The sequence below is a fragment of the Scleropages formosus genome, chromosome 3 (genome assembly GCF_900964775.1).
Source record: "Scleropages formosus chromosome 3, fSclFor1.1, whole genome shotgun sequence".
Lineage (NCBI taxonomy): Eukaryota > Metazoa > Chordata > Actinopteri > Osteoglossiformes > Osteoglossidae > Scleropages > Scleropages formosus.
In genome coordinates, this window is record NC_041808.1 from 28,988,304 (window position 1) to 29,010,884 (window position 22,581).

The window sequence follows — 22,581 nt, forward strand, 5'->3', positions numbered from 1 at the left end:
TGTAGCCCACTTGTGTATCTGCCTTTTTAAAGCAGCTATTTTCTGTTTTGTTTTATGCTTAAATTGCCACATTATCATATGTTGTATATTTTTCATTCATTTAAATCAACGAAGCTTACAGTTCATTTAAAAACTTTATTTAATCAGATTGTGGATGCACTTTATATTATTTATGTATTTATATTCATGACATCTGTGAATTTTTTTTATCGATGCATTACCCATAGCTGCAGTGTTTACTACCAAACCTGATATTTCTGTGTTTCGAGTAATATAAGCATTACAAGGTGGAACTTTTCGTAAACTGCATACACTACAATTCCTTGATCTGTCATTTGCATTCAAACCATTTTTGTTAGTGCTGTTGTTTTTATAATGGCACCATTATTTTGCTTAAAACAGTAAAGAAGGTGCCTGACATGAAGTATATGAAATAAAAATTCTGAGAAAGAATCAAACTGATGCATTTATTTGATTAAAAAGTACATGTGTAATTTGCTTAGAGATCAACTTGGTCAAAATCCTGATTAATTATTAATTTCAATGGTAAAAATCCTGAATAATTATCAATAATTTCGGTTATGAATTTGTTTCTACATCCCAAAACGCACAAAATGTGTTCTTGACAGTGGCATCCTAACTGAACTTTATAAAAACCCAGGGTGGTCTATACTATCAACTTTTTTTCTCCAAAACGAAGCTACTGCTGGCTCAGTTTTACATCTGGACATCTCTAGACCCTACTATTTGTTTTGTGCAATTAGAGAATTTTCACATTACTTGTAGGTTAGATGAATAAAGTAATGATACAAAAAGTATGTTCTTTGCTGCGATGTACCCAGCTCAATTAGTGGAGACACTTAAAAATTAATGAATAATACTTGTTATAATTACATGTTCATAAAGCACTTTTGGGATTGAGTCTAAATCGATTATACCCTGTGATGGACTGGCATCACGTCTGATGCGTCCCCAGGTCTCTGGAATAGGCTCTGCACCACTGCAATTCTGCACTAGACAAACGCTTGAAAATTGAAAAAAGATGGAAAACATGAGACTGAGATTAATGTCAATTATTGAAATTAGATTAATGTTTTCATCAATGTATTTTAATAAAACGGGTGACTTATGGACAAGCTGAAGAATTCAGTTTTGTTTTTGTACACAAGTGACATTGAAATTTTGAGTAATATCTAAGGTCAGAGCAGTGGCTGCCACTCCCTCAAACCCCTGGTTTATTTCTACAGAAGCTGAAGCTGTAGGAACCCGATGGATGAGCCCAATACAGAGATTGCTCATGTGACAGGAAGTGCTTTAATAGATTCCTGATATATGGGACATCTAAGATCATGTAACATGCCCAGGGCTGCATGTGAAATCAACAGCTATCCAGTTACTGTCCAGAAATGAGTTGTTCCTCTGTAGAATCTGACCTAAATACAAAGCAGCTGTTTCACACCCTCAGTAGGGCTTTTTGTGCCTCTTATTGATGTAGTAAAATACATATTTTATATTAAAAATCTTATCCATATATTAAGATTATGCATATTAACATTACATACACACATTTACATTCTGCTTCCTTATATATTTCATATTTTACATTTATATTTATCTTTGATATATTTTGGTTCTATCAAAATAATCTTTAGTCTTACAAAAAGAAAAATGTTATCTTATCAGATGAAAATTTCACTGGGCAAAAATTCTCTAACAGCATATTTTGCTCTGGAAAAACATCTTGCCTGGGCTACTCTTCAGGAACAGACCTCATGTCACGACCATACTGCTGGAAGTACAGGTATGAGTGGTACTGTAACTCAGGCAGCACAAGCCTCAAGCAGGTTTCCTGCTCTGGGTCTGTCAGGTTCCCCCGTAATTCATACCCCAGGATGGTAGCGGAGTCAGACTGCCAAGGCCTGATCAAGTCCCCTAGCTCCACTGGCAGAACCCCTTCCCTGGACAGACACCTGCGCCTGAAGCCTTCCACCACTGCCCTCAGTCCTGCCACCTCTCTCCGCAACCTGTTCATGCCGTATCGCTCAGCCTTTTCCCAGAATGCCCGAAGGAAGAAGTCATAAAGCAGCACATCCAGGCTGTTCCAGGAGCGAATTCGGGCCCTCATCTCTTCACTCAGGTTGACAACGTCCTTTGCGCTGCGGGTGTTTAGGCGCACATAGGCCAGCTCCTCCAGATCCAGCTGCAAGAGGTCCTTTAGGAGGACCAGTGACTCATCAAAATGCTCAGCCACCATGATCAGCTGAAATTTCTGATCTAGGCGTGCCAGATCCTCTGCCCATGAAGAATTCCAGCCCCAGTTGTTGAGGCCCAGGTCAAAGCTCATAGGGTTTCGTGCCAAGCCATTCCAGGGCTCTGCAGGATCCCAGAAGGATTCTGGGGCCTCCAAGAAGACATGAAGTGCTGACTTGCTGTGGGATGCAGCAGCTCTTTGGGCTAGCGTGAAGGCTGGCACAGTGGACATGTAGTAGCTAAACACGGACTCAAAGGTGTGAACAGGGTCCCGCAACAAAGACAGGTAGACTGTGTTCAGGGGCATCACCTGCCTCAGCTGTCCCATATCCAGACGCATGTGGCTGCACAGAATGTCATACTGTGTGGAACCCGCTGGCAAGTCATCTACAAACTCAGCACGGAACCTAGAGCATTTGGAGGGGAAATAACAACATGGCTGCTCATTTCATTCTAGTACCACGACATATAACAGAACATGACAGGACACACTTCATTCTCAAAAATGTTCGGTCCTCTCTGAAATCACCAGTGATGTTCAGTATCTTGTTCTCTTATGAGATGGAGATGCTGGCTCATTTATACTTTAGCCTTATCACCTTAAATCACCTTACAGTGGATGATGAATTCTCGTACTAATTGACGCTCATATTTCTTTTGTGTTATTATTTAGAATTTATCCTGTTCATCTTATCCAAAATTATTAAAATATTTTGCAGTTGTTCCCATATGTACATTTATACAGTAGATGTATTAACTGTGGGGGGTGCGGTGGCGCTGTGGGTTGGACCGGGTCCTGCTCTCCAGCGGGTCTGGGGTTCGAGTCCCGCTTGGGGTGCCTTGCAACGGACTGGCGTCCCGTCCTGGGTGTGTCCCCTCCCCCTCCGGCCTTACGCCCTGTGTTGCCGGGTAGGCTCCGGTTCCCCGCGACCCCGTATAGGACAAGTGGTTCAGAAAATGTGTGTGTGTGTGTGTGTGTGTGTGTGTGTGTGTATGTGTGTGTGTATTAACTGTAACCAGCTTGAACCAAGATTCAAGTTAAGTATCTCAGCCAAGAATACTTGCAAGTGACATCCTTTCAGATTTAAGTGCAGCAGCTGTTAACACTGTTTTAGCTGTTGCTGGACAGTATTCACACAAAGTAATACCTCCGTGGGTAGCTGAACTGGTAGGTGTAGTATGGGAAGGCGAAGGTGACACTCTCCCTCTCCCCCAGCCGGAACAGGATGTTCTGCACGGTGCTACCACCAGTTTTTGACATCTTGAGGAAAGCCACTGGGGGAAGATGCCTCCTCTTTCTCCTTGCAGGATGCTCACTGGGGTTGCGGGGAGGCCGTAATTTTGGCATTTGACCCCCTCCTCCCCTGTGGGCTGTGGGGGGGGCTATGATGGTAGGAACATGTTTGCTGTAAGGTATCCTCTCTACAGCCGGTGCAATGTGTCTGCCCCTGAACATAAAAAAAGTGACTTTTAGAACAAAACACAAATAGTTTTAGTTTAAACCCAAGCTCCTAAATTCACAGCTACGTTCAGGAAGGCCCAGGGTAGGGAAAACATACAAAGCTCATGTACCAAAAACAGAAATCAAAGGTAGAACTTCAGCTATGGTCCAAAACTTGTTGCCATGTCATTGTAATTGTTAAAGTATTCCTAACTGCTTTTACTACCAAAAGTTGCAGTCTGGAAATAACTATTTATACATAAAATGCTTTAAGCTATAATAAAGTAACATTACTTTCATTAGGTAGAAAAATTGTTTTTCATTCATTTTACCAGCACTTTTCTCCAAAGGGATTGACAAAGTTACGCTACTTGAAGTTATTTACGTATGTATACAGACGTGGAATTTATACTGGAGTTTATTTATTTACATTTGCACTGGCAATTTAGCACCTTGCTCATGGGTATTGCTGCAGGAAGTGGGAGTTAAACCTGGATCTTCTGAGTGCCAGATTTTGGCTATAACCACTACACTACCTGCTGTCCTACCACTATTGTGCTAAAAAATAACCAAACGAATGAGTGGGACTGAAAGGCCACGAAGGCAGACTTGTCGGCTTAAAGGGAGGGCGACAGCTCACCTGGGATGCTGCAGGAGTTGAGAGGCCCAGAGTATGAGAAGCAGGGTAGTCACCAAGGTAACAAGAAGAAACGTCCCACGGTGTCTCCACAGGTGGCCAGACCACCGACGTACAGTCATCTCCCGTGGTCACAGGTCCAGAGAGATTCCTCCGCCGTTATGTGTGCAAGTGCTTGAGCACTAACATGACAACAGTGATTGGATATTTTTCTTTGAAGGTGAGAGCAGGTCCTCAAGCTGATCCTCAAGCAGACCTTGGTTCACCCGCCTAATCTGGCTCAGAAAGGATCTTGGGTTCCCGAATTGATCATTTGAAAGGTTTCTTTTAATATGAACAATTTGTTCGATGCCCCCTTTCATTGGACAAGTAGGTTTCACAGGTGATGATTCACAATGATGAGAAAGTGCCACGATAATGATTGTCAATGGCAGTACCTAAACAAGGTCACTTATTTCAGAACTACCGTAAGAGGTCGGTAATCTTTACCGACAGAAAATAATACTAATAATGTGGAGAAATAACTCTCCACTCATTTATGTTATTGCTTAGTTACACAGTAGACCTGCTAAACTGTAATGGTATTCACACTTATTTCCAGTTTACTTTTACTTAATTACTTCATAATACTGATATAGAGCTGTATGAGATTTTACAATTACACAGAAGTTGCTCCATCCTACACTAATGCGTATATACTATATATAAATACATATGTTTGCGTGGGAAGGGGAGTCACAGTTGCGTAGAAACTGCGCTACAAAACTGTGCACTAAGGATTCATCCGTTCCAGATGTCCTAAAGATCAATGAATTCACGGGGCCTCCATTGGTTTGCAGTGCTCACACCGTGACGTAAACGGATGGAGAAGCGTCCATTCTGATTGGTCAAAATGCCACACCATCAACTTCAGTGCGAACGTGCTGATTGCTCAACGGTAAACAACGTACCCGCCACAGAAAGAGGAAGTAAAGAAGCGAAGTATGACAGCCTGGACGTGCTAGATAGTAGCTTCAAGCATAAAGTCTTTCTGTATACATACTATCATACTTAACGTTCTTATTTTGTAACTGCGCATCATATTATTTTATCTGGAGTTTGTTCATGACCCAGTTAGCATGATTAAAAAAAAACATTTGTAGATGAAATGAGAGAAACGGCTAGTGCGAGCGGCTGAGATGCAGTCGTACAAGAATACACAGCTCCCGTTGGTACATGGCTAAATCCTAATGTTGCTGTAGCCGCAAAATAAACAACAGAACACATTAGATGTGCACACACACAATATCGCGTTTCGTTTTTCACAATAGCTCCACGCAAATAGAGCGGTCGCCCTTCCCCCACGGCCGCGCTTCGCCCGCATTCCTTCCCTGCGGCGAGGCTTCGACTGCGCATGCGCCTTGACTCGCCGTTTGGAAACACGAGGAAAACACAGGCCTTCCAGGGGGCGCTAGAGCCGTTTCGCCGTCGCTGCTGCTGGTGCGTCTGTGATACGATCAGCCGAAAGGAGGGGGGTGAACGAGGGGGGGAGGAAAAAGCGAGCTGCTTCAGTCGCTCTTTGTTTCTGGCTAGCTGTATAAAGCGAGGGGGAGAAACCGGCTAAGGCGCGAACTATCGTCGGTAAGTTAGCCTAAATGTCTTTTAACTCCATTATTCCGCGTTCCGGCGAACTCTTGGTGTAAACAGTAGAGAATGGCGGGGTTTTCCGACGCCTCATCGTGTGTTCGTCGCCCGGCGCTGTCCGGACCGGCGACATGACGAGCCGCTCCGCTCTGCGCGGCCACAATGAATGAATGAGGGGCTCGGGAGCGGAGTCCGTGGTACGGGAAGCGCGCTGGATCAATCGGCACTCGGAGAAAACAAACTTTCTGTTTATTTACATCCCTGGCCTGTGCTCGCAGTGAGTGAAGAACCCACCGAGGGGCTGCGTGGAATCGCGAGGCGACGATCAGTAATGGAGGAAACCAGCATGGCCGGCTCGCTTGCCCTTTGTGCCTTTTTCTACTTTGTCTTACTTTTTGCTTAATTTCCATTAATTTTCCGCTCTCCGGCGTACTAGCGGAGAAACAAGAGCTCGTGTTTTGTGTAGTTCTGTATGATCTTCTGTGAAGGACGAGGAACGTGACGGGTGAGCAGTGAGTGAGTGTGAGTGAGTGTGTGGAGCTCGCGCCGGCGCTCGCGGTGTGTTTGGCTCTCGTGTTAAATCAGGAGTCGAAATCTAGAACGCAAAACCGGTAAACCTGACTAAAAACAACTCCCAAGCATCTCATTTAGAACACAAAGTGACAGAAGTTTGGTTTGTATGCAGCAGAGCAGAGTTTTATGGCTGTTTTACCGGCGTCTCCATGGTAGCATAATTAAGATAATGGAGCGGCTTCCTCGTAACTCGTCGCTGTGCACGGTTCGACTTTTTCACCACTTTTTTTTTTTTATAATCAAATAAGGGGAAAAAAAATTCAGTGGATTTTACTGGTCATCCCGAAACATAACATTTCCCCCCTTTTTTCGCCTACAATAGAATAGTTGAGCTAGAGTCATCATCAAAAAAATCAGAGTATCAGCTAATCTGTTGTCCACCTGTCAATATTATGGTTTTTATATATTTTTTGGCGGATAGCAGTGAGCGTAACAAGTATAAATTTAAAGTCTTGCAGTTTCAAGTCTGGCCATTACGTGGGGTGGGGGGGGGGGGGGGATAATGACCGGTACTGTGGTCCTCGCCGTTTCCGCGTGCTTCCGTAACTAGGGGCAACGAGCGTGTCGGTAAACAGTCGGCAGTGTTCGGTCACGTGGTGGCAGGTGGAAGGAGCATCGGTTGTGGTGTTCTCAGGGTACCACACAGAGGCCCCCTGCCAAACAGCCTTTATACAACCTCTGCGTTGGGGGCCGTTAAATAAAAGTTGAACGCAGGTCAGAGTTTTGAAATCGATAGTAGTTTGTATGAAGCACTGTGTTGTTGTTAGTATTAACCTGTATTTGGCTGCAACATATGCAACTGTACAGTGGTTCGCCCATTAGCAGGGTAATCTTTCCGTTTCAGTTGAGGCCAAGTACCTTGATCGGTGGGTCTACAGCAGGAGCGGGGTTCAAACCTGGAAACTTCAGAGTGCAAAGCGGCAGCCCTGAACACTACCGTTTCTGCCGTCCGCGGGTCTAGACTTATTCTGTTACTCAGGAACTGTGGATCAGTTAATTACATTGTGCATTTGATCATATCTTACAGTGCAACTGGTTTAGTACCCCGGTTTGCGATATGCGTAAGGAAAGAAGCTGAGCCTTGCTCTGAACCGTACCTTTGTTTTTTATACTTGTGAAAGGTGTCAAACCTGACACCATTGTATAGATTTCCATCCAACCCCTTCATTTACAGTTTTGCATCAGATCTGGATTCGGTGTAACTGATCAGTCGTGGTCCACCTGTTCTTTTTGTTTGGCTGCTTTGTCTGTTGAAAACAGCCCATGTCTTATTGTCGTCACAATAAGGACACGAACATGAGGTTTCAAATATGCAAGCCTGCATTGTCACGAAAATGGTCTTCACCAGTCTGCACGCTCCCTTCCAGTAGTAGCGTACTTACTTAGGCAGCAGACAGTCAATAAAGCCGGTGCAGCTGTTCTTTGGATCTGGTTTTCTGCTTGTCTGTGAATTAGGAATGAGATGATTATGCTTCACTTATGCTCATTGCTCATTTCAGTGTGGCATAATCGTGACAAAATTGGCTTGTATAAGAGCTGCTGTGAACAGTAAGAATGTTGTAGATTAGGTCTTTGAATGTTTTTGTCTTACTGCGGTCTTTCTGTATTGTCGCAGGTCAGCGGTTTGCCGATTTGTCGCCAAGCAGGATCGGCAGAGATGTCCACCCCAGATCCCCCCATGGGAGGGACACCCCGTCCTGGCCCCTCTCCAGGTCCGGGACCGTCTCCGGGGGCCATGCTTGGTCCCAGTCCAGGGCCTTCTCCTGGTTCTGCACATAGCATGATGGGACCCAGCCCAGGACCCCCATCCTCAGGCCATCCTCTCCCACCCCAGGGCCCTTCAGGATACCCCCAGGATGGCATGCACCCAATGCATAAAGTAAGAGTTGCTGTCTTGCATGGTGATGGGAGCAAGAAATCTGAACTGATTTGCCTTGGAAATTTTGACAGCTGTCACAGTTATGTGTTCTGTCTCTTCTCTAACTCTAGTTTATTGGGTGACGTCAGGGTCCTGTCACTGTGTTGGTATATTTTGGTGATCTGCGTAAAGTTAAAAACACGATTGGGTCTCTCTCCTCAGCCAATGGAAGGCATGCTTGAAAAAGGCATAACCGATGACCCTCGCTACGGGCAGATGAAGGGCATGGGCATGCGACCAGGGGGCCATAGTGGTATGGGACCCCCACCTAGCCCCATGGACCAACACTCCCAGGGTACGCAAACTGAAGCTTTGAGGATACCGCAGTGCAAAATGGGGTTACACTTAATGTGACCTAGTATTAGTCATTGATGTATGTACATAATCTCACATCTTGGAGCACAGTGGAAATCTAGAATGATTGTCAGTTCCTAAACACAGGACTGAGTTTCATTTATAAACAGGCTGAATTTTGAAATAGTTTCTGGTGTTTTGCAAGATAACATGAGCTACAACCTGCAGCTCAGCTTTTTTTTAAATGAGTAAAAAAACGGGTGCTAGTAAATTTATCCTTCAGAGGAAATATAGAGGGCCGAAAATCTTTGAATTGTTTTTAATCTAAGTGGCTATGCAGGCTTGCAGTGGGAGGGATGCTCCATAGTTTATATTGTGGCTACAAAAAGAGCAGCTCCTGTCGTGCTATTTAATATGTGACTCACTGTTGTCTGCTTCTCTGGGTTTGCATTTACACAATATTGCTATTGCAAGGTTTTTTTTTTTTTTTTTTCTCTCTGCTGGCAAACTCCAACACATTGTAGCAATGTGAAAAGCATCTTTTTCTTTATTTTTTTATCGCAAATTACATTTGTTATGTAGGCAAAAGGGTATTGCACTGATGTCATGCACCTGTACAGAATATCCATTGATTCTTGACCCTGTGGTTTTGCCTTACTAGGTTACTCATCTCCTTTAGGGGGTTCTGAGCACGCACCAAGCCCTGTCCCAGCCAACGGCCCTCCTTCTGGCCCAATGATGTCGTCTGGCCCAGGTGGAGTCCCTCATGATGGCGGGGACCCCCAGGCAATAGCCCAGCAGAACCGTGGTGGGGTTCAGGCAGGTGCCGGTGGTGGTGCTGGAGCCCCAGGTGCAGCCGGAGGTGCCGGTGGAGCTGGTGGGCCCACACCTTTCAATCAGAACCAACTGCACCAGCTTCGGGCCCAGATTATGGCCTACAAGATGCTGGCACGTGGCCAGCCACTGTCAGACCACTTACAGATGGCAGTGCAGGGCAAGCGGCCTATGCCTGGAATGCAGCAGCCACCCATGGCCAATATGCCCCCAGCTACGGGCCCTGGAACTGGTCCTGGGTCAGGCCCTGGACCGGCACCTTCCAACTACAACAGGCCGCATGGTGAGTGAATCTGAAGCCTAACCAGGCCAGCGCAGCCATATATGAACTGATGGGCCACTTCTGTTATGATATCCATTTTTAAATGTTGTTTTGATTACACTTCTAACATTTTAAAATTTGACAAAAACAAAAATGAACAGTATCTAGTGACATCTAGTGGCAAAGATTGGTTCCTATCCCATTTCATACCCTTGCTCTGACACCCTTACGTGCAATTTAAGTATTTTCGTAAATTTAATTTAAATTGGAAAATTATAATGCTCTCTGGAGCCTCAAGAATGACCCACGTTGAACAAAACCTGAATAGCTGTCTAAACTTTCTCAGTTATTACCAAATAAATCTAATAATCAAATAATTGTAACCTTAACATTGTATGTCGCTTTGGAGAAAAGCGTCAGCTAAATGAGTAAATGTAAGTACGTGATTTAGTATTTCACGGACAAACACAAACGTCTTATCTTAAATCTGATTGGAGGGTAGGTGTCACATGAAAGTTGCTGGCACTTTGTATTTTCCTTTGCATTGTGACAGCGTATGGTTTTGTTCTTTTTTTCCTTATGTGTTTTCCTCCTTGAATTTCCTTTAACTGTTGGGAAGTAGACTTTATATTTACAATACAACCTTTACTTGCCATAAATTTTAGTAAGAACGCTTTATCATGCATTATTTTAATCACTGTGGTACCTAAGGATCAGAATAAACCAGCACACTTAAGTCATGTATGCAGGTGAATATGCTATATAGAAAAAATTGTGACCTGTGAATAGAAATATCAGCGAAGTTGCTTCATTGCATGTCGATGTTCTTCCAGCAGGAATGGTGGGGCCTAACATGCCACCTCCAGGACCGTCCGGCGTTCCTCCAGGAATGCAGGGACAGCCCCCCAATGGACCTCCCAAAACATGGCCAGAAGGCAAGAACGTGCTTTGGATTGTCACAGCTCATCTAGGAAAAGCAGTCTTGTCAATATTGACATGTAAATTCGGGTTCAGCCTCCCTCATATCACGCTGCTAATCTACCATGCATCCTATGATCAGGACCAGGGTTTTAATGCTCGTATAGCACAGTTGTAGTACTGTGGAGAGGAACCCTATTTGACCTGTTTCTCCCCTTGGTGAGAAAGTCAGCTGCGTTCCTCCCAGTTACCGTGACACCTAATGTGGTTGCAGTCGAAGTCAAGTAAATAGCATTCAAGCATGACTTCTCAAGCATCTTGCATCACCCGATGAAGCCTGCTGATTGTTCACATTTTCCCAAAGGAGGTGTCTGCCTGTGTTTAATCCCTGCTGGGTTGATGTAGCTCTGATGGAGGAGACAAAAGAACTGGGTTATCAACTATGGTGAATTTGGGAGAACATGCAAAAAAGAACATGGAATTCAGGGATCATTCTATTCAGCCACTGTTCACTGCTTTGGTGCTTAATTTAGTCATAACATTTGTGCCTGAACTTCTTGGCTTTTTCAATACAACTGAAACTAATTTCTTTCCTTGGAGGTAAAACATGCTACTTTTTATCATCTTCTCTTAAAGGACCGATTGTGAACGCAGCCACCCCCTCCAGCACCCCCCAGAAGCTTATTCCTCCACAGCCTACAGGTCGTCCTTCCCCTGCTCCTCCTTCCATGCCTCCAGCTGCTTCTCCAGTGATGCCGCCCCAGACTCAGTCGCCTGGGCAGCCCTCTCAGCCCACCCCCATGGTGCTGCACCAGAAACAGAACCGCATAACACCCATCCAAAAGCCCCGTGGGCTGGACCCAGTGGAGATCCTACAGGAACGGGAGTACAGGTGGGGCTTCCACAGAGTGGAGGGTGGTAAAGAGTTGATGAGTGCTGAGTGGCTCGCAGCATCCGGTGTACATGAAAGGGAGTAGTCATATATTAAGTATTTTAATTTGTATGGTGTTACTTTACATTTTGTTTGGAAATCGTCTGGTTTAACGGTTGTATTTTTCTGTCCTCCTGATGTGAAATACGTTATGCACTTTCTTAGAATGTAACTGGTTTTAAAATGGTCTAGTAAATAATGATCTATGGTCTATCCTCCCCTCCCTTGGTGGAATCAGGCTGCAGGCACGCATTGCACACCGTATCCAGGAGCTGGAGAATCTGCCTGGTTCTCTGGCCGGTGACCTCCGGACCAAGGCTAACATTGAGCTTAAGGCACTCAGGTTACTCAACTTCCAAAGACAGGTACGTATTCTTTTTTTAATCAAAGACCGTGGACCAGTCATCTCTCTCGTCCCCATTTTGGAGCTCACTGTCTGATAACCGGCCCCACAGCTGCGTCAGGAAGTTGTGGTGTGTATGCGGCGAGACACAGCTCTGGAAACGGCCCTCAATGCCAAGGCCTACAAACGTAGCAAGCGGCAGTCCCTACGAGAGGCTCGCATCACCGAGAAGCTTGAGAAGCAGCAGAAGATCGAGCAGGAGCGCAAGAGGCGTCAGAAACATCAGGTGAACACATAGTGGCTGATTCTCATCTGTCTGGCTATGAAGTGTTTCTCTTCCATCCGGTACAGACTCATGGGTTGGAAAATCTTTTACAGGAATACCTTAACAGCATCCTCCAGCATGCCAAGGACTTCAAGGAGTACCACCGCTCCATCACAGGAAAGATCCAGAAGCTGACCAAGGCTGTGGCCACCTACCATGCCAACACTGAGCGCGAGCAGAAGAAGGAGAATGAGCGCATCGAGAAGGAGCGAATGCGGAGGCTGATGGTAAGAGAAGAGCGGTATAGCTGTGGACGTGAAAGAGATGGGATCTATAGGATTGTAGGTGATGGGGTTGATACTGAGAAGAGGAGCCAATGAATAATGGTGGAGATGTGGGATTAGGCAAAGCATAGTGTGAAGACTGTAGAAGAAGCAGGACTGTAATGTGAGGAGACATTTGTACCTCTTTCAGGCTGAGGATGAAGAGGGCTACAGGAAGCTGATTGACCAGAAGAAGGACAAGCGTTTGGCCTACCTGCTGCAGCAGACAGACGAGTATGTGGCCAACCTGACGGAGCTGGTGCGTGCCCACAAGGCTGCCCAGGCACTCAAGGAAAAGAAGAAAAAGAAGAAAAAGAAGAAGGTAAGGGGCTGTGGACATATTTCATTATTTTTATTTTCCCCTGTAGGTTGATTAGATTTTCATGGGTTGTGAGGCTGATGAGCTTTTTTCCACAGAATCAGGAGAATGTAGAGGGACAGACTGCTGCTGCTCTTGGGCCAGATGGAGAGGTGAGTGCGATGAAGGGTTGGACTAGTTACACTAATAGAGTAGCTCACCTATCCTCCCTCAGGTGACTGTCCCAGTTTTGTATCTCTCTTTTAATAAATTAAGTTCCTATTCGGACGGTTACTTATTATTCAGGCTAGCTTTTAAGAAGCTTGCTGGTGTTCACCATCTGGAATGAGACACGGTAGGAATGAACAGGAAAAGTCTGATTGAATTTAGGAGCCTTGAGCTGGATTGTCTCATTGCCTCTGCAGCCCCTGGATGAGACTAGCCAGATGAGTGACCTTCCTGTCAAGGTCATCCATGTGGACAGCGGCAAAATCCTGACTGGGGTGGATGCCCCCAAGGCTGGCCAGCTAGAAGCCTGGCTGGAGATGAATCCGGGGTAAGTGTACATTCCTGGGATTTTCACGTTATCCCAGCACCACCCCTAAACCTCATAGAATGCTCTTCATAAGTCGTTAGATCTCAGCATTGTAGCATGTACAGTTTGGGTGGTGCTCTTTAAAATATGTTCTCTATTATGCAAGAAAATGAGTAGCTGGCAGCAACGAGACTGTGCTGTACGGGTCTTCCTGCTTCCTCCGGTTTACCGTTTTTAATAACATTATTATAAAGGACACCTCACAAATGGCCTTCCAGGCCATCACATGGGTTGTTTAATTCTGTGGCTTCAGCATCCTGTGGAACAAGAGATAAAGTGAAAAGTAGTAACATTTTACTGGCTTTTTAAGCTCTGTGTTTGGAAATTCAAAATGAATGTCGTTCTACCAGATATGAAGTGGCCCCCAGGTCTGACAGTGAAGATAGCGGCTCAGAGGAGGAAGAGGTATGACCCTTTGTCCCTCGTCTCTGTAAGAACAACAGGACGGTTATGTTCTGTGCATGCGTGTGTTTGTGTTGCACGTGGAAACTGCTGGGGGTGCCTTGAGATAGCCTTGAGCTATCAGCATCTAGGATACTGCCAAGGCTCTCTTGTTGTTAACTGCAGGACAGCACCGGTGTCAACAAGCAGAAACATCCCACCGTTTGTTGATCTCAGCTCTGTTTCTGAACTTTGACGTAGACAGTTTGTGGATTTTAGGTGGTTTAGATCACAGTCCAGTTGTATTGTATACAGATTCGCTGTCAAATGGGTTTGGATTTAAGGATTTTATAAATGAGTATTTGCAGCAGTGAACATGTAGTAGACCTTAGTGCCAGTGCAACACATTGGTATAGCTTGGTGCCAAACTCACCCTCCACCCCGTCTCCCCACAGGAAGAGGAAGACGAGCAGCCTCAGCATTCCCAGACTGTGGACGAGAAGAAGAAGATCCCTGATCCGGACAGCGAGGATGTTTCAGAGGTGGACGCCCGGCACATCATCGAGTAAGGACAAGCCCACCTTATTAACTGCTATGCCACCTGATGACCTAAGAAATCATTTAATCGATGAGGGTTTTCTGGCAGCTGTAATCAATTGCTTTGTTCTAAACGTCTTAATGCACCTTTTCTTTGCAGGCACGCCAAGCAGGACGTGGACGATGAGTACAGTGGTGCTGCCTTCGCACGTGGTCTCCAGTCTTACTACGCTGTGGCCCATGCAGTCACGGAGAAGGTTGAGCGCCAGTCCTCCCTTCTGGTGAACGGGCAGCTCAAACAGTACCAGGTAGACTTAAGCTGATTTGTTCATACATTATTTATTAATTGAATTAATTTTACCAACAGGCCCCTGTCATTTGTTCCTCAGTTGGGTGATGCAGATCCGTTCAGAGTGGAAATAACTACCACAACTAATTTATCTGGATTTGTATTAAGATTGTGCTCTAGCACATCCCTCAAGGCTATAGCAGGGGGACTCTGTAGGGACTCAAATCTCAAGCATTCTGGACTCCATTTTAATCACAGTGCCACCTGCATTATTGCTTCTTTACCATTTATAGCACATTTGTGTTTCGGAAAGCTTCCATTCCCACTTGTTCGTTCCCCTCACCTTTCATCCCTTCCGACCCCTGCTTTTGTCACCCTTTCACAGATCAAGGGTCTGGAGTGGCTGGTATCGCTGTACAACAACAACCTGAATGGGATCCTGGCGGATGAGATGGGGCTAGGCAAGACCATCCAGACCATTGCACTCATCACCTACCTCATGGAGTACAAGCGCATCAACGGGCCTTTTCTCATCATTGTGCCCCTCTCGTGCGTGAGCCGCCTGACCTAAAGAAGGCAGATCCCTCTTTGTCTGATGCCTTCCAGTGTAGCAGCCCAAGCAGAATTCATCAACAGACAGTCATGTCGGGCAGTCGTTAGCTGGAGCTTTTACATTGAGCTTTTGATTTACTGAACCGCTGTGTAGGTGTACATACTTCTACTGGTGTTGATGTCTTTTCTGTTTTTTAAATGTTTAATTATTTCTGCAGGACCCTCTCTAACTGGGTGTACGAGTTCGACAAGTGGGCTCCGTCGGTGGTTAAAGTGTCTTATAAGGTAAGCGCATTTGTCTGTGCTGCCTTTGGGACACGGCACACAGCGCCACCTGTGAAACTGTATGGATGTGATTCTGATGTGCGCTCGGCTTCTTTCTGTGTCTCCAGGGCTCTCCGGCTGCCAGACGGTCTTTCGTGCCTCAGCTACGTAGTGGCAAGTTTAATGTGCTGCTCACCACCTATGAGTACATAATCAAGGACAAGCATGTGTTGGCCAAGGTAAGGCTCTTTCGCTGTCAGGGATGCCCACTGAATAACTTGCTGTATAAGTTCTCATATAAACTGACTTTTTGGGCAAAACGACATTCTTGTAAGACTGAGTGCTACCAGTAGGAGCAGGGGGGCACATTTCCATCTCTGAAATACCACCTCTACCTCCTTCCAGATCCGCTGGAAGTACATGATTGTGGATGAGGGCCACCGCATGAAGAACCATCACTGCAAGCTGACGCAGGTGTTAAACACGCACTACCTTGCGCCCCGGCGCCTCCTGCTCACTGGCACACCGCTACAGAACAAGCTGCCTGAGCTGTGGGCCCTGCTCAACTTCCTGCTGCCCACCATTTTCAAAAGCTGCAGTACCTTTGAGCAGTGGTTCAACGCCCCCTTCGCCATGACTGGAGAAAAGGTACTGTTTGTGTCTGGTCAGACTTCATAGTGCTGTTGACGTGTGACCTGAAAGACCACTTCAACCCCTTGTCTTCCCAGGTGGATTTGAACGAGGAGGAAACCATTCTGATCATTCGCCGTCTGCACAAAGTGCTCAGGCCCTTCCTGCTCCGCCGACTAAAGAAGGAAGTGGAGGCACAGCTGCCGGAGAAGGTACCATCCAGTACTCTTTATCGTGTCTTCCCTCAAACACGTTTAAACTTGTGGTGGGCTTTTGTGTGATATAATAAACATACATTGGTTCCACAGCTTATAAATACAGAATTAGGAATGATAGTCTGGTTGTAATTCAGTTTGTTGAAAAGTCCATAGTCACTTTTACCCTTAAGACGCTCTAAACATATGATGAATACTGCTTCACCTCAATTTACACTTATTGACTTTGAACTACATTAAAATTGAAGTAAAAAAGTCACCACAAGCTCTTATTCGGTGCTGATTGTTGCCTAAACACGCAACATTTGCCATCTTGTTATTGATTACAACGCTCATGAATGCAGCGCTCATATTAACGCTGAAAGTGAGTTGAATTAATCTTGTCCCCACACGCCTTTTCTGTTTACAAGCAGATTTATTCTCGAAATGCTGTTAAAATATTTCAAACATGCCTTTGACAACATGTCGGACGAATCTGAAAATTCATGTGATCTTAACACGAGAAACTGAGTGTGTAGGTCTGTTAAGAATTGGAAAGTTCCTCTGGATTTTCATTTGACCGTGTTGAGGAGATGTCGTCATGTGCGAATGCCCGTTCTTCTACCTGTGTGCTCCAGGTGGAGTACGTGATCAAGTGCGACATGTCCGCCCTACAAAGAGTGCTCTACAGGCACATGCAGGCTAAGGGCGTGCTGCTTACTGACGGCTCTGAGAAGGACAAGAAGGTAGGTTGGCGTGAGCCTCTCGGGTGATTTTCGGTGCTAATGATGTGGCAGTTTGTTTCAGTGTTTGCATTCCTGTCTTGTAGGGCAAAGGTGGAACCAAGACACTTATGAACACTATCATGCAGCTAAGGAAGATCTGTAACCACCCATACATGTTCCAGCACATTGAGGTACTGCCGTGCATGATGCCATTAATGCTGTGTCGGTTTTCATAGTTAGCTAGCTCAGCCAGGCTCAGATCCTTCAAGTGGACCTTCTACCTTATGGGACTGCTAGAAGTGCAGTGGTAAGAGCTGCTGCCTTTGCACCCAGAGGTTGCTGGTTCAAATTCCACCTCCAGCTGTAATTCCCTTGAGTAAGGTGCTTAACCTAAATGACTCCAGTAAAATTACCAAGCGGTATAAATGGGTACAGTAATTGTAAGTAGCTTAGCGTTGTAAGTTGCTTTGAAGAAAGGCGTCAGCTAAATGAATGAATTTAGATGTGATGAACTTCTAGAGTCCGTGAAGCTGCTAAAGAGAATGATGACAAAATTGTGTTACACATGAATGTAAGAGCCTTGATTTAATGCCCTTTAGTTAAATCGGTGGCACAGCGAGTAGCGCTGCTGTCTCACAGGACCTGGGCAGTGTGAGAGAACGTGGGTTCGATCCCCACTCAGTCTGTGTGGGGTTTGCATGTTCTCCAGGTGCTCTGGTTTCCTCCCACAGTCCAAAGACATGCTGTTCAGGTTCTTCCATAGTGTGTGAGTGACAGAGAGAGAGTGTGTGTGTTCCACTGATGTATGGATGAGTGACCCAGTGTAACTAGTGTATCTAGCAGTGTAAGTCATCTTGGTGAATAAGGTTTGTGGGCTGATAACACTACATAGAGTTCATTGGAAGTCGCTTTGGAGAGAAGCGTCTGCTAAATAAATAAATGTAAATCCAGTCTGAGCTTTTTATCTAACAATTTAGACTTCTGCTTTGATTAATCAGTGTGGTTCCTCTTTTAGGAGTCCTTTTCTGAGCACTTAGGATTTAGCGGAGGGATTGTCCAAGGGTGAGTATTGCAGTTCGAAATGTCTTTATAGATTTCTTCTGTCCGTGGTCTGACTGTCCTGGTGTCTAAATCTCCAGGCCGGACCTGTACCGTGCCTCAGGCAAGTTTGAGCTCCTCGACCGTATCCTGCCCAAGCTGCGTGCCACTGGCCACAAAGTGCTGCTCTTCTGCCAGATGACCTCCCTCATGACTATCATGGAAGACTACTTTGCCTACCGCAACTTCAAGTACCTGCGACTGGACGGTAAGCTGAAGGGAGATGTCAAGCAGTTATTAGAAAAAGGTCCGTGTTTGGGTTCAAGGGAGTGAATGCACAGGTTTCCTTAGCAACCTCTCATTGTGGATTCTGTCTGATCCTGGACCTGCAGGCACCACTAAGGCTGAGGACCGTGGCATGCTGTTGAAGACCTTCAACGACCCCGCCTCACAATACTTTATCTTTCTCCTGAGCACCAGGGCTGGGGGTTTGGGCTTGAACTTGCAGTCGGCAGACACTGTGATCATATTTGACAGTGACTGGAACCCCCATCAGGTAACGCATTAGTAACCTCCTTACTCCCCAGTGCAATAATCAGTGCTCAGCATTTTCGGAACTTCTGATGGCGAACATAAGACTGGAAATGGGAACCAGAGAAGGTAGAAGCCCACAATGGTGTCCTCCTCGTCATAAGACTTCCAGGTGGAAGTCCATCTTCTCCCAAGGCCGAGATGTCTGAGATGTCTTGAGTACTTGCTGGCGTTTCTGTAGCAGTGTGGGTATTTTACGGGATGGGGTCGCTATCCCCATGCCCAACCCTCCTCCTTTATCCGGGCTTGGGACCGGCAAGGGACCCTGAAGGAATCCCTAGGCGGAATTGTGTCCTAGTAAATCTTAATTGTGTTTCTGCTTGTGCAGCTGACATAAGGCATGTTGAATTTTTTCTATCATCTCTTGGATGTACTTGTTTCATTTTTCAAAAGTACTCAATTTTAATATTTATATGCTCTACAGTGTTTCTGTCTTTCCCTCTGACCCTCCTCCTCCTCCTCCTCCCTCTCAGGACCTGCAGGCTCAGGACCGCGCCCACCGTATTGGGCAGCAGAACGAGGTGCGAGTGCTGCGCCTCTGTACTGTCAACAGTGTCGAGGAGAAGATCCTGGCTGCTGCCAAATACAAGCTCAACGTGGACCAGAAGGTCATCCAGGCTGGCATGTTCGACCAGAAGTCCTCCAGTCACGAGCGCCGAGCCTTCCTGCAGGCCATCCTGGAGCACGAGGAGCAGGATGAGGTGAGGGCTTGAGGGTGTGCAGCTGCTGTGTGTGTTGTGACACTCAGTCCGAAGCCCTAAGCTGACCTCCATTCCCTGTATCCATCTGCAGGAGGAAGATGAGGTGCCCGATGACGAAACGGTTAACCAAATGATTGCCAGGAGTGAGGAGGAGTTTGACCACTTCATGGTCAGTGTCCCTACCTTGTCTCTGTCTCCTTGTCTGTTCATGACTTTTAAAAAGCAGCTTGTAGCATAGTGGTTAGAGCCGCTGCCTTAGAACTCACAGGTTCAAATCCCTCCTCCAGCTGTAGCACTGTTGATCAAGGTATTTACCCTAAATTACCTGGATGTGTAAAGGGGCAAAGTAATTGTAAGTCACTTTAGAGAAAACCATTTAAATGAATAAATGTAAAGCCACAGTCCTTCTCAATACTCCCTTTGCCCGCAGCGCATGGACCTGGACCGGCGCAGGGAGGAGGCACGGAACCCCAAACGGAAGCCACGTCTCATGGAGGAGGATGAGCTACCCACCTGGATCATGAAGGATGATGCAGAGGTGGAGCGCCTCACCTGTGAGGAGGAGGAGGAGAAGATGTTTGGCCGTGGCTCCCGTCAGCGCAAGGAGGTTGACTATAGTGACTCGCTAACTGAGAAGCAGTGGCTCAAGGTCAGCAGTCGTTTTCGGATTTTTATCTCCTATTTAAGATGTAAGTGTTTTTACTTCATTTCCAGTGTACTCTAGTGATGAACTCCACATCCCCCTATTCTAGGCGATAGAGGAGGGAACGCTGGAGGAGATTGAGGAGGAGGTCCGGCACAAGAAAACCACCCGGAAGCGAAAGCGAGACCGTGACATGGACCTGCCGGGCCCGGCCACACCCGGCGCTAGTGGCTCACGCAGCCGGGACAAGGACGAGGATAGTAAGAAGGCCAAGAAGCGTGGGCGGCCACCTGCCGAGAAGCTGTCACCCAACCCCCCTACACTGACAAAAAAGATGAAGAAGATAGTGGACGCAGTCATCAAGTATAAGGACAGGTGAGTAACTGAAGAGCCAACAGACAAGCTTTGGACAGTTTTAGTTTATGTTTAGCCAAGTTACATAATTCTTACGATAGACAGTGTTAAATTCCAAACATTGGATCATCTGTATGGTCACTTTAAGATAAACATCTTAATGACAAGGCCTCCGTGGTTCACGCCATCATCTGGCACCCTGGGCTCAGACCATCTTGTTTTGTTCCCTTCTGCACAGCAGCAATGGGAGGCAGCTGAGCGAGGTCTTCATCCAGCTACCCTCCAGAAAGGAGCTGCCTGAGTACTACGAACTCATCCGCAAGCCTGTCGATTTCCGCAAGATCAAGGTGGACTGAGACTATTTCCCTTGCTGTGTACTGTCCCATGCTGGTTCCCGAACTTTTGCTGATGTTGCTGAAACTCCCTATTACCGCAGGAGAGGATTCGCATTCACAAGTACCGCAGCCTGAACGATCTGGAGAAAGATGTGATGCTGCTCTGTCAGAATGCACAGACCTTTAACCTGGAGGGCTCCCTGGTGAGTATACCTGTGAAGTAGGAGCGGTTCACCCTCTAGTGGCTGTGAGCACATGTAAACTGTCATCATCAAAAGTTCTCTCCGTTCCACCGCCGATCATCTCCCTCACCTCTTTGTCCGTGTGTTGTCGGATGAGCAGATCTATGAAGACTCGATTGTTCTGCAGTCCGTCTTCACCAGTGTGCGGCAGAAGATCGAAAAGGAGGATGACACAGAGGGCGATGACAGTGAGGAAGAGGAGGAGGAAGTTGATGAAGGGTCTGAGTCTGAGTGTGAGTTTTCCCCTCTTATCTTTGCTATCCCAAAAATTGTGTGTGCGTGCATGCGAGTGTTGGCCCTGGCCCTAGCTGTGGACCACATTCCTAGTTAGGCTTGTTTGTATGACTGTTGCTGGCCCCACAGCACGCTCAGTGAAGGTGAAGATCAAGCTGAGTCGAAAGGAGAAGGGTCTGGAGAGGGGCAAGGGCCGGCGGAGGATGGGCCGTGGTTCGAGGGCCAAGCCTGTGGTGAGCGATGATGACAGTGAGGAAGAGCAGGAGGAGGTGAGAATCCAAAAACAGTTTGTCACCATTTCACTGCAAGTCCTCCATTATTGGATCCTGCTTTTTATTTGCAGGTTTAGTGTGGCATTGGCGGTTTATCACTATGGTCCGACTGGCACCGTTCTTTACGTGTGACGTGATCGTTTCCTGACGGTGTTTCAGGAGCGTTCAGGAGGCAGCGGCAGTGAGGAAGACTGAGCCGTACCCAAAAGGACCAGTTCCCCAACGGCATCCCTCTTCCACAACATATATTTTATGTAGAAGAATCAACGACGGGGTCCTTATGAGGGCATGGGGAGAGTAGTCATACATAGACGTGATTTTAGGATGAAATGTTATCAAATGAACTTAATGAAAAAATTTAAAACCTCAAATCCAACTTCCATATTTAAACAACTCCATTATACTGTGTAGGACTGTTTGTCTATCCTGGTTTTTTTTTTTTTTTTTTTCCCCTCCCTTGTGATGTGACGAAGATTGAAAGACTTTTTGCCAGATGACTCGTGGACCACATGGAGTTTTTACTTGACTTTTTTCCTTGAATTTGTTTTGCTGGAGGTTTTTTTTTTTTTTTTTTTTTTTTTTTTCTTTCTCTTTCTTTTTCAATGACGGCGATGTGAGTCCCGAAGACGTGAATGCATGTGTGTGTCTGTAGAAGTGCACTCAGATGTACTATTCTGTCCTCTGTCTGTTTAATTTAAGGAAACAAACTGGGTCACAGTACAGTCTCTTTCTCACCCAACAACCCCAGTCAAGAGGTGGGGGATGTGTGTGGCTGTGAGATTGGACTCTGTTTCGTGTCGGTGTCACTGGATTTCAAAACTACAATAAAGACATCTTACAAATTACCTGTCACTTTTTTCACCTCCACCTTACTCTTAGCAGGAGTATTTTAACAAATTAGAAGAACAATTTTTATTTTCATTTCTCCTTTTTAACCATTTGAAAAACATTCCACTAATTTAGCTTCTTTCTTTTGTGATTCAGTAGCTTTTCACATTACTTCGTCCAAATTGCAAAGGAACAAAGAGCTATTAAGTACGTAAATCTGATCGATCAATGCAACATGAAGTGATCTGGGATGTTATTTACATTAA

General features: G+C 45.9%; 2 protein-coding genes across 5 annotated transcripts; one reads left to right on the forward strand and one right to left on the reverse strand.

Moving 5' to 3' along the window:
- Positions 1-1,750: 1,750 nt before the first annotated feature.
- Positions 1,751-4,625, reverse strand: LOC108925994 (galactose-3-O-sulfotransferase 4). Its single transcript, XM_018738403.1, has 3 exons — positions 4,332-4,625; positions 3,399-3,698; positions 1,751-2,657 (listed from the first exon to the last, which is right to left on the reverse strand). Exons 1-3 carry the CDS (start codon positions 4,448-4,450, stop codon positions 1,751-1,753), a joined length of 1,326 nt encoding a protein of 441 aa, XP_018593919.1. The 5' UTR covers positions 4,451-4,625.
- A 1,186-nt stretch (positions 4,626-5,811) lies between these two features.
- smarca4a (SWI/SNF related BAF chromatin remodeling complex subunit ATPase 4a) lies at positions 5,812-22,327 on the forward strand. Of its 4 annotated transcripts, none has more exons than XM_018738649.2 (34): positions 5,812-5,948; positions 8,140-8,403; positions 8,605-8,737; positions 9,398-9,853; positions 10,666-10,767; positions 11,387-11,642; positions 11,920-12,046; positions 12,137-12,310; positions 12,403-12,576; positions 12,764-12,934; positions 13,030-13,083; positions 13,336-13,466; positions 13,856-13,910; positions 14,342-14,451; positions 14,584-14,731; positions 15,098-15,261; positions 15,483-15,549; positions 15,657-15,767; positions 15,934-16,176; positions 16,257-16,370; positions 16,991-17,098; positions 17,182-17,268; positions 18,093-18,139; positions 18,217-18,383; positions 18,508-18,671; positions 19,180-19,407; positions 19,499-19,576; positions 19,838-20,056; positions 20,160-20,425; positions 20,643-20,751; positions 20,841-20,942; positions 21,082-21,214; positions 21,345-21,484; positions 21,647-22,327. In XM_018738649.2, the coding sequence occupies exons 2-34, from the start codon at positions 8,182-8,184 to the stop codon at positions 21,680-21,682; spliced, it is 4,896 nt and encodes a 1,631-aa protein (XP_018594165.1). In that variant the 5' UTR covers positions 5,812-5,948; positions 8,140-8,181; the 3' UTR covers positions 21,683-22,327. The 4 variants fall into 4 exon arrangements, with proteins under 4 accessions (XP_018594165.1, XP_018594166.1, XP_018594168.1 ...); XM_018738650.2 differs by having other exon boundaries at positions 20,646-20,751; XM_018738652.2 differs by having other exon boundaries at positions 10,669-10,767.
- The last annotated feature ends 254 nt before the right edge of the window (positions 22,328-22,581 follow it).

Coding starts and splice junctions, on each gene's coding strand:
- LOC108925994 (XM_018738403.1), bottom strand. CDS start 4,450: ATGACTGTACGTCGGTGGTCTGGCCACCTGTGGAGACACCGTGGGACG. Junction 3,699..4,331: donor CAACTCCTGCAGCATCCCAG/GTGAGCTGTCGC, acceptor TTTTATGTTCAG/GGGCAGACACATTGCACCGG. Junction 2,658..3,398: donor CAGTTCAGCTACCCACGGAG/GTATTACTTTGT, acceptor CAAATGCTCTAG/GTTCCGTGCTGAGTTTGTAG.
- smarca4a (XM_018738649.2), top strand. CDS start 8,182: ATGTCCACCCCAGATCCCCCCATGGGAGGGACACCCCGTCCTGGCCCC. Junction 11,643..11,919: donor CTACAGGAACGGGAGTACAG/GTGGGGCTTCCA, acceptor TGGTGGAATCAG/GCTGCAGGCACGCATTGCAC. Junction 16,177..16,256: donor TCGCCATGACTGGAGAAAAG/GTACTGTTTGTG, acceptor TTGTCTTCCCAG/GTGGATTTGAACGAGGAGGA.